We start from the raw sequence: 14,627 nt of genomic DNA, 5'->3' as shown, positions 1-14,627 counted from the left end.
GAAGTGCCCGTTATGATTTTGAATGACTTGTGCTTCCTGGCTTCAAAACACTTTCCATATAGATTCTGCCTGAGACATGCTACAAGACAATGGTTGTATACAGGAGAGACTCAAATGCTGGGTCTGGCACTGAGCCGTCTCCTTTCTGTTGGTGAATTCCAACCATGCTATATGTCATGCCATGGGCCTGGGCTTCCTCTCTAGTGGGATCTTTGGTAAGTGAGACCAGTGCTAGAACCTATACAGGGAATAAGTGATGCCTGGGCCACTTTTAGGAACCTTACATTTTAGGAAATATAGGGCAGGTTCCTATCAGAGTCTTGAGTGTAAAAGTCCCTGTGTGAACTCTGTCACCTTGTCACTGTCTCCATTTTGGTCCTTTAGACTTTGGATCTCTGAAGTGGTAAGACGTGGCTTTGTCTGAATGTTGCATTGTTTGGAAAAGTACATTGGTAAAGACATCTACATAACTGTAGATTGTGGAGCTGTGCTTCACTGTTTCCTTTGTGTCACTTGGCTTCCTATCTGCTTCCAGTTTCCCCAGCAATCTGTGGGCTGTGATGTGTGGTTGACTTTGCATGGCCTGCTTGTCTATCCTGGTTATAGGATATAGGCTTCTGAAGTCACATTGCCCATGAATGGTCAGTGTTAGAGGCAGAAGGATCCCTTCTGTGTTGGTGTTTCCCAGAGATCATGCCAGAAGCCATGTGTGCCCTGCCATGAAACAGATGCCCTTGATCCAGAAAGGAAGGAGAGAAACTTATGCTATTCCCTTCAGACCCTCTAGATGGGAACTTATGTTCTGTGAGACGCAACCCAAGACCAGAGTACCTTGGAGAGTCCCATGGGCCCCATGTAGCAATTTTAAATTAGAGGAGTAATTCATTTTATTATAGAAAATTCAGACAGTGTTCACAGAGACAACAGAGTCTCTCTGGATTCTTCTGCATCCATTTTGCCTCTTCAGGCATTCACAATGAATGTCAGGCATTCTAGCCTCCTCTGATTCAGTCCTGTCTGAATCAAACTCTTTAAACGGGATATTTAAACCAGGTGTGTTGGCCAACACCTTTAATCTGAGTAATCGAGAGATGGAAGGTGGAGAAGGCCAGTCTGGTCTATATAGTGAGCTCCAGGACAGTCAGGACTACATTAAGAAACCTTGTCATAAACAAACAACAGAAAAAAAAAATCCAAAAATTTCTCTTAGCAGAATGGACCCAAACCTGAACTCTTTATTAAAAAACAAACAAAACATGGGACCTGGACTGGGGATATAGCTCAGTTAGTAGAGTGCTTTTCTACTGCCCTGTTTCATTTCTTGTAGCTCATGACCCTACCTTCCCTTGGTATCAGCCAGCGATGGAGGGAATCTGGGGCCAGCTGGGCCAAGCTGTTGGTTACCAAGCAGAGGAGGAGCTTTATAGTCAAGTGGTGTGCTTGTCCCAGGGTCCTGAGGCAGCATGCTTGTCCCTTTCAGAACTGTCCCACCATGGGTAGGTGCTGCAGAGGTCCTTCTTATCCTACAGATTGAAGATCAGAAACATCATTCCCCAGCATGGACACAGGCTGGTAAGGTAAGAAGCTCGGGCTTGCCTTCAGACTTCCAGGGACACTGCTTTCTTAGCATCATGGAGTTGGGCAGTGTCCAGATACTCAGATCTGGGATTATTTCAGACTATAATAACCCCCCTCTGTCTCTTTCTCTCTGTCTCCCTCCAACCCCCCACATATCAAGCTTCTTCCTCTCTTCATCAGCAGCCGGCCTTAAGCCAAGTCTTACTTCTACCTGCAACTGCCTTCCTAGGACTCGATGGCCATCTGCTTCTGGGCTCCAGCCACACAAGCTTCTGCCAGAACTGAGGTGTTTCCCTGAATCTTTGTCTTCATGAATTGCAGTAGGCTGGCTTGATTATGTGCCGTGACAGCAGATCTATGTTCCCCTTTCCACTGACTGCAGACCTCTGTTTGCTCCCCACAAGCAATGTGTCTATAACCACCACCATTTCCCTAGCCCAGGCTCCACTCCCACTAGCTGCCCATGATCTCTGGCTCAGAGCTCCCACCCCTGCATCCTCTGAAGAGTATTTCTCAAACACACACAATGGTAAAAGGACCTGGTAAAAGTCACTTCCTCTCTGGAGAATGAGTCACTGGGTTTGGGGAAGATGCGAAAGGACACTCACTGTCTCTCCTTTTCCAAAGCCAGACCAGATTCACTGCAGCCATTACTCATGCCATCACTGTCCGCCTTCCTGCTTTGTTCCCCACCTGTCCCCTCTAGCAGCTGTCAGTTATGAGCTACTATGCCTCTGTAGCAGAGGCAGTGAGTATAGGAGCTAGAGACAGCTCCATGCTGCCCCCTGGAGCATAGAGACCAGGAACTTCTTTCCACTCACGGAAAGCCAGAATTTTCTTTCTTTTCCATTTTTTTTTTTAATGTGGTTTTGCTTGCTTGCTTTTGGCTTTTCTTTCTAGGAAGAGTAGATGTAGAATTGGAAATTATTAGGAAGAGATTTTAACCTATATTTAGAATTACCAAACGGAGTGGTGCTTAGGGAGAAGATGAGACATACCCAAGTATCCTTGTAGGCTTCTGAAGAGAGTAAGCTTACTGTGAGCTCCCCAGGAATCTTAGCAGTAGCCATATGCATGGTTTTGGTGTGTTCTGAATTACACTGTAGGCTTTAAGGTCCCAAATAACCTTCCCTCCCCTTCCCTTCTTTTTTCCTTCTCTCCCACTTCCCCTTTTCCTTTTATCTCTTTCCAGTTCCCTCTCTCCCACCCCATCTGTAGCTTAAGCTGGCCTTGAATACACTATGTACCTAAACATGCATGACCTTTAATGCATTGTCTTCCTACCTCTATGTCCTGAGTTGTGGAATTATAGGCATGTACTACTGTATACAGTTTACGCAGTGTTGGGCATGAAATCCCCAGCCATTCCTAGCCTCTTAAGGCTAGCAGCTACCACCCAGCTTCTCTGGAACCTTTCCTTCCTGAGGACACGTCTGCTGTTCACCTGTTCAAGTCCTTCTGAAGCAGCGATCGTGGCCAGACCCAGGGTCCAGTGCTTTCAAACACACACCCTTGTTTGCATTCCAGGTCTCCACTAATTCCCAGTCTGGAGCTTCTCAAATCTCTTGGGGAAATTACTTTCCTAGTCTACAGAAGTTTCTAACCCTGAAAGTGGCATGGGCCCAGGACAGGGTTGGGAGTTGATAAAGTAACAGAGTCTCCTTTGGGTGCTGCTGGGAAGCCCAAGTTTGAGCAGTTGTTTTGAATTTTTCCTTCAGGAAGCCAGCACTCTCCAGACCACTTCTGGCTACTTTCTATGAGAAGGTGGACTTGGAGCAAGGCTGGCCTTCTTAGCCTTTCCTGACAGGTAGGTCTAAGATATATTTGCTTAGGTTTCAGTATACTGGGCTGTGTCTGTCAGGGGTCATTCCAGTGGATTCTGCAAACCTGACTTTGGGAGTGGCTGCTGCTGTGGGGCCTAGAGGACCCTACATTAACGAGACTGTGGAAAGATCCAGGGTCTTTAGGAAAGACCCTTTCCCAGCCCACTCCCCACATTGTCTTAGATGTGGTTTTGTGCCTCCAAATATTAGATGAAAAAAAAATTACTTTAGGATCTATAGGCTCTATCTTACATATGACCAGAAGTGAAAAATAATTACTCTGAAACCTCATGAAAATGAACAGTTGCTGAGTTCATTAGCTCCCCAGCTGTGGGTGGCACTTAGCCTTATTGCTCATGATTTCTGCTGACATGACACACTGTAGCAACATGAGGTCAGAACAAACCCAGACCCTGCGCTAATTACTTATCTGTTGCTGTGCTACATACAACACTTTATGAAAAGTGTTAAAGCACTTTATGACAGAAAGAACTTCTTTGGACTTACGGGTTCCAGAGGCAGAGTCCACCATGGCCCCAGGAAGCCCAGCATCAGGCAGCAAAAGCAAAAAGCTGAGAGATAACATCTTTAACTGAAAATCTGAAGCGGAGAGAAAAATCTGGAGACGGTGTGAGGCTCTGAACTCCCAAAGCCCGGTCCCCAGTGACACACTTCCTCTGGCAAGGATCCACTTGCCCAAGGTTTCACAGACTCCCCAAACCACTCCACTACCTGGGACATGTGTCCAAATACAGGAGCCTAGGAGGTACATCCCTCCTTTCAACCAACACAGACCCCCATAGCAGGACAAAGAGAAGACAGCTGTGACTTACCTGAGCCCATGTTGCTTCTTACATCCCGGGAGGTGACTCGTAATTTCATGCTCCATTTCCCCGCTCCTGTTTTCCTTCAATTACTAGATATCCTCCATCACCAAGCCTTTCCTATGTAACCCACAGATTTGGTTGAGACTCATGTATTGTTTGTTTTCTTACTTTGCCTTAATGAAGAAAAATGACTTGAGGCAGCATAAATGATAGAAGCAATACTACAGAGTGGAGTGAGAAATGGATCCCATGCAGTTTGGAAAAGAGAAGGAAGAGGACCTTTGGAGCTCTGGAATAAGGATGATTTTGTGTGTGTGTGTGTGTGTGTGTGTGTGTGTGTGTGTGTGTGTGTGTGTATGTGTTCTCATATACACACAATTGAAATAGAAAGACAAAATATAATGCTTGAATTTTTCCTTGGCATATAGTGAAACTGCATGTTGGTTAAGATCCTGGCTCCTCTTTGTAATCTTACTGAGTTCAAGCACTACAGGGTCTGTCTATCTGTCTGGACATCAACTTGGAGGAGGCAGATGTGTCCTGCTGCCAGAATATCAGGCCTGTCATCATGAATGGAAGGGAAGCCTGATCCTGACTGCTCTTCTTCTGATTTAGTGCAGTGACCTCGGACTATTTTTTCCTGCCTTATTCTCCTGCTCTGTTCTGGCTGGACCCACTCCAATGTTGTGCTCTGCCTCTGGGTTACTTGTGTGTCCCCAGCCCACCCTGATGCTGCCCATCCCCCGGGTTGTGGTAACTTACTGGATTTATTCCACCTGGTTAGTGCTGTATCACTTCTGCAATGCTCTGCAAAGTGCATTTCTCAGATTTGTCCACTCATTTCTCCACCATAGGATTTTAGGATACTTTAAAATTTATTTATATTTTCAGAATAAACATTGGGGACCAGTGAGTTTATTTTCTTTTCTTTTCTAAGATTCTGAACTTTATTTAAATAGTTTTAAATAATGACCTTGCTTCTAGAGTTGCTTCAAGGTTGGCTGACCTGAGACACTGACAAGTGCCTTTCCGTTAGTTTTATTTGTTCCCAAAGACAGGAGTTAGTACAACTCTACAGGCAGGTCTGAGGCAGACATGAAGGAACCTGGGGGAAGAGTCAAAGGGTCACTGCTCACCTGCTGGCACTGGAAGATCTGAGCAACAGCTCCAGGCACTATCTTGCTACTGCCAGCTCTCCAAAGAGCAATCTGCTGGAACAGGGTCTGAGGAGCTTACTAGAAGTCACCACTGGGAGCGAGTTTCTAGTTCAATCAAGATTACAGGGGCTGCTTCCTTAGATTCTATGTATCAGGGAATTGTGCACACTATAGGAGGCTATTGTGGAATTTTAAACTGTGACTTTTATTAATGGAATAGGATGGCTTGTGTGTGACATTTGAAGGGCAAGTGACATCTCATAGGTGACTTTGTTGCTTAGCTCCTGGCTAATGGCCTGAAATCAGCACTCCATCCTTTGTGAGTTCCGGGTTTGATAACCAATAACAGCCAGGTGATGTCATGTGTTCCTCTATGTATAAAAACAAAGCAGTCCTTTAAAATGAATCACCCAGAAGGCAGCAATCACACAGCCAATGGGGGACATTTTGTGAAGTAACTGTGCTGGCCCCTTGGCGCCGCTGTGTCCTGGCAGACACATGGAACTATAGTGATGGGGAAGTACCATGTGTAGACCAGGTACCTGAACTACTATGTGATCCCAGATTGCATTCCAGGTAAGGAGAACCTGTGAAAGCCCCTTCAGGATATGGGCCTATGTTCACCAACAGCAGTGCTGTTCGAAGAGTGAGAGTTGCAGAAGGATGTCAAACTGGTGGGAGACCTCTGCACCTAAGCCACTTCAGGTGCTCAGGCTGGATCTCAGCTGGGGCAGGGGTGAGGGGCAGGAGCAACAGTAAACTAGGCAAAATTCTCCTCTGGGAAGCGAAGCACAGCAAGCATGATGCCTGGGGATGCATATCCACTCGTGCCCCAACTTCCAGCCCAACCCCACAGGGCTACTCCCAAAGCAGGAGACTTGGGGGGTAGGGGTGGGGCTCCAGGATCCCAGACGGCACTCCAGTGAAGACTCAGACCCATTAGAGATCCTTCGTGCTACAAACGTGGCAACACCTTTTTATTCAGAGTAAGATGTGTTCACATCAGCATGACAAAGTTTGTACAAAGTTCACAATTTAAAAATGAAGTATCACAGCAACTTGTGATTCCACACATTTATAGCAAAATTAAAGTGTCAACAAACCCATGCCGTGTAGTACAAAAATAAATCAAACTTCAGTTCCACAGAGAGCACAATAAATAGTTTATACAAAATTCTGTCTTAATAAATGATTACTTAAATTAACTTAGAAATGAATATGAACAATAAGTTATAATAAATATGCTCTGATGACTCACAATAACCCCATGTGGAAGGTCAGCATTCTAACATGTGACACTTTGTGATCCCTATATATAGTCACAGATAACTTTTGATTTGATATTATGTACCAACGTTACATGAGCAGCAGGTTTGTGCTTAGAACCCCTCTCCATTGTACATAGGTGATAACAATAAGAATCCAAACTGATACTACCTATTACTCTACTAAAAGCATTACTACATTGGCCAAGAAGCTGCAGACAAGACGCGGTGGGGAAATGCATGTGCCGCTATGAACAGAGGCCCCCCCGGGTGTGGGCCTGGGACCATGTGTATGGCATCAGGTGACAGTAAGCACCTTGCTTCAGCTCTCAAAAGGCAATTCTGAGCATGGCAGCTACAACTAATCGCACAACAGAAAGGGGGCGCTGGACAGAGAAGGTCCTGCAGAGCCCCAAGTAATTACATAATCTTTTCCCCAGCTAGTTATTAAAGTCCTTGTGGAAAACTGTAAGCTTTTGTACAGTGAACAGTATAAAGTGCCGCTGGGATATTCTTATATTTATACATATATATATATACCGAGGTTGAGTATTGTATCAGAATGTTTGTCGTGAGATCCCTGTAGTCTCCCTTAGTAACCGTATTGGGTCAGCCTCGAGGGCCTCCTCTATAACTCATCCACTTCAGTGTCACAAGGCGACTGACACAGGATTGCACACCTCCGTACGGATATATAGGACAAGGCGAGTGCAAAGAGCCGACTGGCACATTGTGGGGACAATGACCCTGTAAGTCCTGTTCTGCTAAAAATATTTTTTTTATTATTTTTACAAAACCCATCCTTTTTTTTTTTATTTCATAACAAAATTTTAAAGTACTTTTGTACTTCCTGCATAACATCAAGACATGGAAGAGAGAGATGCTACTAAAAGGAAATCAAGTTGACATCGGGGAACACAACACATTGTCAAAGACTACTCAAAAGGGGCGCAGCAATCAAAAGTGGCCGTATGCATACATATAGTGCAGTCATTTGGGATGAAACCATCAAATTTCGAAGGTATCGACAAATCTAAGATGATCTAGTTTAAAGCAAAAAAGTGCCGCAGTCTATTTAGTTACTTTAACATCTGATTGCACTCTTTCTCAGGTTAGGTCACCACGAGTCACACAAGGCTGTGCAGACGCTAGAGTCAACTGGACCCAGCGAGGGCAGAACGTGAACGTCCTTGGCCTTGGTGTCCAGTGTGTTCTGGATAGGACCAAGGCTTATTCAAAGTCAGAGTTGGGGCAGGGAGAGGAAGGGAAGGGTAGAGCTGCTTTCCCACCCGCCCAGCAGAGAATCCCATCCAGTAACCAGGGCAAGCACAGCCGTTAGCCTTCATCCTCAGATGTGAACCAAGAATAACCAATGATGATGCTTTTTGAAAGTGAAAGGGGGATATAAATGCTTAAATTACCTGTTTGCTCAAATTAAAAAAAACAATCAACATCTGCTAAGTAAGCTAAATTGTGGTAACAGTTCAGAGGGGCATGGGGCTTTAGGAGAAATAAGAGAAGTGTGCTCCAAAGGTTACTGAAAACGCAAAGGAAATCTTCGTGTTGTCCACCTCTGACAAGCTCCTGTCTTAACGGAGTCTCCACAGTCCCACCATGTAATGTTTAGGAGTTAATTAAAAGTGCTGTTTAAGCTGCTTTGAATCTTCTGCCAAGTTTCCATGGCTTGATGTTGTCTTACAATAAATTACTTATTTCATTTCTTATAGTTAATCCATATGCCATTTCCTTGGAATGCAAAAAACCTCATTTATTGCCCCCACCATACACCATCCTCCTAAAACAAACAAACAAAAAAGTCACATAATATTTCCAAGCATTGTTCAAAAATAAAGCATTTTTTTGCAACCAATTCTTGCTATGAAACAATATGCACACAAAATGTATTTCTTAAATTCCACAAAGTCCTCCAACCTGAGGTGAAATGATAATGTCTAAAAGTGGCCAGGAGGCCACGAAGTGATCATTCAAACCTGCTTTTTTTTTCCTTTTTCTTTTTTTGTTCATTTCAGTTCAAAATACTAAAACATTTAATCACTAAAGCATTAAAAAGAATTTACACTCTATTTATTTTCATCAGCTTACCTCTTCAGAAATATAGAGACCCCCAAATGTGCAGACAGCAGCAGCTATAAACATTACATGGCAAATCACACTATGTCAGCTTATATGAAAACGTACAAAATGTGAATGTTTCCAAAACTAGTCTGCAGGTACTCTCTCGAGAGCACACAAAACCATTATGAAGTCTTGTAGCATAACACTGTTCCGACAGAAATAAATATATAACACTTCCTGGTAAGTTACAGCAGCAAGAAACAAGAGGCATCCTTTTTAAGCATGAGTCACCACTAGAGCAGCTGTTCAGACCTGAATTCCTCTCACAGCCTGCTTTATATTTTCCAGTAGGGCTTTATTTTCTGGACTCTGATAACGATCTTGATTTGTATACATTTCCGTCAAAGTAGTCACGTAAGCATCAAAATTTTGTTCATTGATTGGATCCTACGAGATATTAAATAGTAGTTCATATACAACTTTTATTTTCTGAATAGTATATTCACAAAAGCATAAAACAGTATCATAGCATAGAGCCACTGTTTCCATAATACTTAACAGGCCTACTCAGAGCACACTTAACGTTATGCGATCAGCCCCACCAATGTTTCTAGTGGTTAACGGTATGGTTTCAGGGTGGTGACCAAAAACAACCAAAAGCTGAAGGACCACAGACAATGACACAGACATCTACTCAGTGAGGTGGACTGCGGAGGCTCCGAGGCACTCACCTACGCCTACTCACTTACCATGTGAGGCAGCTGGATGTTGGCGAGGCTGTGGATCAGGGACTGGCTCAGGTTGGCCAACTCGTGCAGGAGCGACTCATTCTGCTGCTCGATGACTTTGTTCTCCTCCTCAATTGTCTTCAGGTTGCTCTCCATGGTGGTGATCTGAAATCACACATTTGGGTGACATGTAACATGAGGCTGGCTGTTGGGGCATGCACACTGGCTGAGGGGACAAGGACAGAAGCTTTCTGCTCAAGCAGAGCCTGCACCCTAGGGACCTGGATTTGTGTCTTGGATTCTTTACATTTGAACACATGGTGCTAGCTACAGCGACCATGGAAGTACCCTGACTGTCTTCTTGTTCTCCCTTCATTGAATACTCTCAGGTCTGGATACTCTCATCCGCCCCATCTGTCCCTGTGTCCTGTGGGGAATAATGTTAGTTCTTTAGAATTGATGACGTTAATTTCTCTTTGTGGTGTTATAGTCTGCTCTGATGGGTACTCTGTGTCCCTGTAGGAAACTAGTAGATGTATGCAGGTAGAGGTCTGACTGGTCTCTTGGGTTGGCTTCCTTTTCCTAAGACAGTAGTTCTTAGCTTCCCTAATGCTGTTACCCTATAATAGAGTTCTAATAAAAATTATTCCTGTGGCTACTTCATAACTGTAGTTTTAGTACTGTTATGAATCATCATGTAAATGTCTGTGTTTTCTGATGGTCTTAGCTAACCGTGAAAGGACCATTTGATCTCCAAAAGGGTCTTGACCCACAGGGGAAGAAATACTGTTCCAGGAGAGCTGGAGACTTGCCATGTGCCCCCTACACTGAGTTCCTTTCTCCTGGGTGTTTGTATCCTTCTTTCCTTTACTCTCTACTTGACTTCTTTTCTTTTATCCTTTAACTGTACATGGTTTAAGTTCTAGGTTCTCACCTCCCATCTACAGTCAGGGCCTATGCAGAGATATTGAGCAGCACAGCAGTGTAAGTAGGACTTCTCCACTGAAAGAACATGCCTCTTTTTGTCCTGATGGGGGCACTTCTTGATGCCATATGGTTTCCTCCTCTGTACATCCCGGTCCACATTTTTTTTTCTGTCAAATTAATGTTTCCACCTGTGGTGGTTTGAATAAGAATGGCTCTCATAGGCTCACATATTTGAATTCACCAGGGAGTGGCACGACTTGAGAAGGATTAGGAGGTGTGGACTTCTTGGAGCAGTGTGGCCTTGTTAGAGGAAGTGTGTCACTGGGGGTGCGGGGGAGGCAGGGTAAGCTTTGAGGTTTCAGAAGCCCATGCCAGTCCCCCACCTCTCTTCTCTACTTCTCTCCTCTTAAACGGATCTCGTGGCTTCCAGCATTCATAGGGCTACTTCAGATACGTTTCCCCTCTAACCTGCATTTCCCACTCATGTGTCTAAAGGTAGGGCTAAAGGTTCTTTCCAGCCAAAGTCACCCCATCCTTTCCAGGAGAAGCGTGGAGCACCCACCCTCCAAGAAGAACCTATAGAGATGTGAGCTACCCTGTTTTCAAGGGGGGGGAAACAACTCATGTGTCAATGCCACTAAGCAGCTGAGGAAACTAAAGGGATTATAGAAAAGTCTAGTGCAAGTCCTAATCAGAAAGGGAACTCAAGCCGCAGGTGTGGCCTAAAAATTTCAGTCTCTAGGTGTGGAGTAACCTATCTAGTCCCAGGCTATTCAGATGGGCCTGGACCACTTAGAAGGGTACCTAGACCACACAGAATAGTGAGTGGGACATTTAGAGGGAGTCTGGATACACAGACATAGAATTGTGGGACCCTCTAAGTCTCAGCCTGGCTTCCTTTCTCTCGACTATCTAACTTTCCAACTTCTTTTTTTGTTTGTTTGTTTGTTTTTTGTTTTTTCAAGACAGGGTTTCTCTGTGTAGCCCTGGCTGTCCTGGAACTCACTCTGTAGACCAGGCTGGCCTCTAACTCAGAAATCCACCTGCCTCTGCCTTCCAAGTGCTGGGATTAAAGACGTATGCCACCACCACCCGGCACTTTCCAACTTCTAAGTGGGCCCTGAATTCAGTTTCTCCTGTGAACTCAGATCTGCATGCCTGAGGCCTGTGTTAAGGTACTGTGAACCTGGAAGTCCACTCATACAAGGGGAGCCCTTCCTTCCCTAGTTGTTCTCCTTATTTTTATAGTTTACTTGTCCTTCAGGTCAACAAGAGCTTCTATATACACTGGCAGCAAGATTTCTGTTTTTTTTTTTTAGGTACTTAATTCCACTGAAGGTGTCAAAGCCATTGAACACAGTGTAGCCATTCTTGCAGGCATAGTGCTACAGGGAGTGCACAGAGGGCATCTCTACCTCTACCCCAGGCTTCTAGAAGCTCTGGTCCTCAACAATGGTCTGTGGAGAGCCTGTACCACCTCCAGAGCCAGGCTGCAGGCTGAGAGCTGGGTCAGAATGTGCCTGTTTTGGACCTCGAGGAAGAACATTGGCTCTTTAACCAGGTAGCATGAGTCTGAGCTCTAGGGTCCCTCAGAGCCTCTGTGATCATGACTGAAGGTTATGAGGATAAACTAAGATGAAGTTCTTCAAAGGATAAGCATACACTACAGATTTACTCCTCTTGATCAATTCTCATGTCTGTCTGCCTGCCTGGCTCCATCTACCTCCAGGCCTAAATGTTTTCTAGGATGGCCTCTATTGAGAGTTACTAAAGATCAAAGGCAGTTCAAGGTCCAGTTCTGAGAGACTTGTGAGCCTCTTTCCTTTTTTTTTTTCCTTCTTTCAATGGCTACTGTAAACCAAAAAGGATGACATCATCCAGGGATGCATTGACACTGTTTAACTCATACACAGTACAATATAGAGCTATATGGCAGCAGCTACGAGTCTCGTGTCACTCTCACCTGGAAAAGAACTGTTATGACAAAGGCTGTGGGGTCCAACACCAGCTCATTTGTTTTATGATTCTGGCTGCTGGGATTCAAAGCCAGTGTGGCTTAGTTCACAGACACATGCAGAAGATGTACAGGACGGGGACATATACCCAGTATGAGGTCACTGAGGGAGCAAGACTTGGAGAAAGCTCCGTAGCCATGTGGTCTTCTGCATTTACCACCACATGGAGTGGGATCAAGAGAGGTGTTTAGGGTCTAGACTGAGACTGAGTTACACAGGGAGTTTTAGATCACAGAGAGAATAAACCACAGTCTGATGAGTAGCACAGATACACAGCAGCTGAAGACCAGCTGCAGGGCTGATACCTGCCAACTTAGGCAAGGCAAAGCTAGAAAGGACAGGGCCAGATGTTAGGTAATTTCTCATTAGCAGTCTGCTCTGAGACTATGATTTTGTTTCACGTTCTAGCATCTCTTTCTCTTCTCCCTCCTCAGCAAAGCTGCTCAGCTCAACTGGCGATCACAGGGGAGAGGGTCTTTACAGGGTGTAATCTGAACCCTGCTCCTTCTGCTCCTATATTTTCTATATTAGAATGTTCCCTTCTGAACACCCATGGCCTCCCCTCTTTCTCTTAGGCCATAGTACAACCATCCAGTGGTAGCTTCATCTATGTCACTTTCCTCCTGTGTCTGTTCCATGAATCTTGTCTCCTCTTTTATTTATTTATTTATTGATTGATTGATTGATTATATGTAAGTACATTGTAGATGTCTTCAGACACCCAAGAAGAGGGCATCAGGTCTCATTACAGATGGTTGTGAGCTACCATGTGGTTGCTGGGATTTGAACTCAGGACCTTCAGAAGAATAGTCAGTGCTCTTAATAGCTGAGTCATCTCACCAGCCCTTGTCTCCTCTTTCTTGTTCTTTATCAGGCATATATTCAATTTCTGTGTTTTCCTTGGTCCAGGTATGTTCAGCTCATTTTTGTAGCTCTCTGCTTGAGTCACTGTGTAAGCTCTCAAAATTTACATACAGTGGGTGAGAACTGAGTTGGACTGGATGAGATCTCTTGTACTTGGTGAATTGAGACTCAAGGTCTGGGAGTGCCTATCTGGGTGCTCAGAATACATTGAGCTCCAATACCTATGCTGCATTGAGTACAACTGAATTGGGGTGATGTATATATTGTCTTGGGTCATTTTGTTTGCCCAGAAACTTATCTGAGCAATCAGGACCTTTGACTCAGGTTTATATAGGTCCAAAGTCCTATTAAGAGTCCTTTCTGAGCTGGGCAGTGGTGGCACACGCCTTTAATCCCAGCACTTGGGAGGCAGAGTCAGGTGAATTTCTGAGTTTGAGTCCAGCCTGGTCTACAGAGTGAGTTCCAGGACAGCCGGTGCTACACAGAGAAACCCTGTCTTAAAAAAACAAAAAAGAAAAAAGTAAAACCAACTCAACCCAAACCAAACCATAAAAGCCCCCCCCCCAAAAAAATCCAACAAAATCAAAATGAGTCCTTTCTGTATAGAGCTGCAAAACACAGGGACATTTAAGATATCCAGGCTCATAAAAGCCATCTTGGTTGAACCAACTTGACCAGAAACACTGCTCAAGTATATTACCAAATAAATGGTGGGCTCACCTGCTCAGTTATTGGTAATGGGACAATTTGTTCCTCAAATTGAATTCTTACAGTGGACAGTGAACTGAATACATTAGATATTTAACACCAGTGGTCTCTGATTAGAGAAGGTACTATAATTTGGATGGGATTTGAGTGTTCCTGGGGCTTCACATGTTGACATTTAATACCTACCTGTGATGTGAAGAGTGATAAGGGTGAAAACTTAATCTAAATATTGATATTAGCAAGGGAGTCTGTGTGGGTGATCAGAATTAGAAAAGGTCAATGGCATCAAGGTGGACCCATAGTTGGATGTTTGGGGCCTGGTAGTTTTAAAGGAGGACAAGCGACTAGCACACACACACACACACACACACACACACACACACACACACACACACACACTTTGTCCTTCACCATGTGACAGGACATACCATCTGAGGATTTTATCAGTAAGAAGGCTATCGCCAGATGTGGGCCCCTGCCTCGGATCTCCAGAACCATGAGTGACAATGGACCTGCTTCTTCACACCATGCTCTTCTATAGCACTGCATGCATCAGCAACAGAAACAGACTAATGTGGATGGCAGCACTCAGAACGGCAGAGGAAGTAATTTGTTTTTTTTGTTTTTTGTTTTGTTTTTTTGGGTTTTTTTTTTTTTTT

At 44.4% G+C, this 14,627-nt stretch overlaps 1 protein-coding gene across 17 annotated transcripts in view; it reads right to left on the bottom strand.

Moving 5' to 3' along the window:
• Positions 1-6,324: 6,324 nt before the first annotated feature.
• Myt1l (myelin transcription factor 1 like) overlaps positions 6,325-14,627 on the bottom strand; it is a 393,932-nt gene continuing 385,629 nt past the window's right edge. For 14 of the 17 annotated variants that reach the window (XM_031355923.1, XM_031355921.1, XM_031355929.1 and 11 more), the window contains 2 exons: positions 9,476-9,619; positions 6,325-9,173 (listed from right to left, as the gene is read on the bottom strand). In XM_031355923.1, the coding sequence (XP_031211783.1) occupies positions 9,033-9,173; positions 9,476-9,619 (285 nt within the window). In that variant the 3' untranslated portion in view covers positions 6,325-9,032. The remainder of the gene's footprint in view (positions 9,174-9,475; positions 9,620-14,627) is intronic. The other 3 variants (XM_031355934.1, XM_031355935.1, XM_031355937.1) reach the window with 1 other exon arrangement.

The sequence above is a fragment of the Mastomys coucha genome, unplaced genomic scaffold (genome assembly GCF_008632895.1).
Source record: "Mastomys coucha isolate ucsf_1 unplaced genomic scaffold, UCSF_Mcou_1 pScaffold6, whole genome shotgun sequence".
NCBI classification, from domain to species: Eukaryota; Metazoa; Chordata; class Mammalia; order Rodentia; family Muridae; genus Mastomys; species Mastomys coucha.
This window is presented reverse-complemented; position numbering and strand designations above follow the sequence as displayed.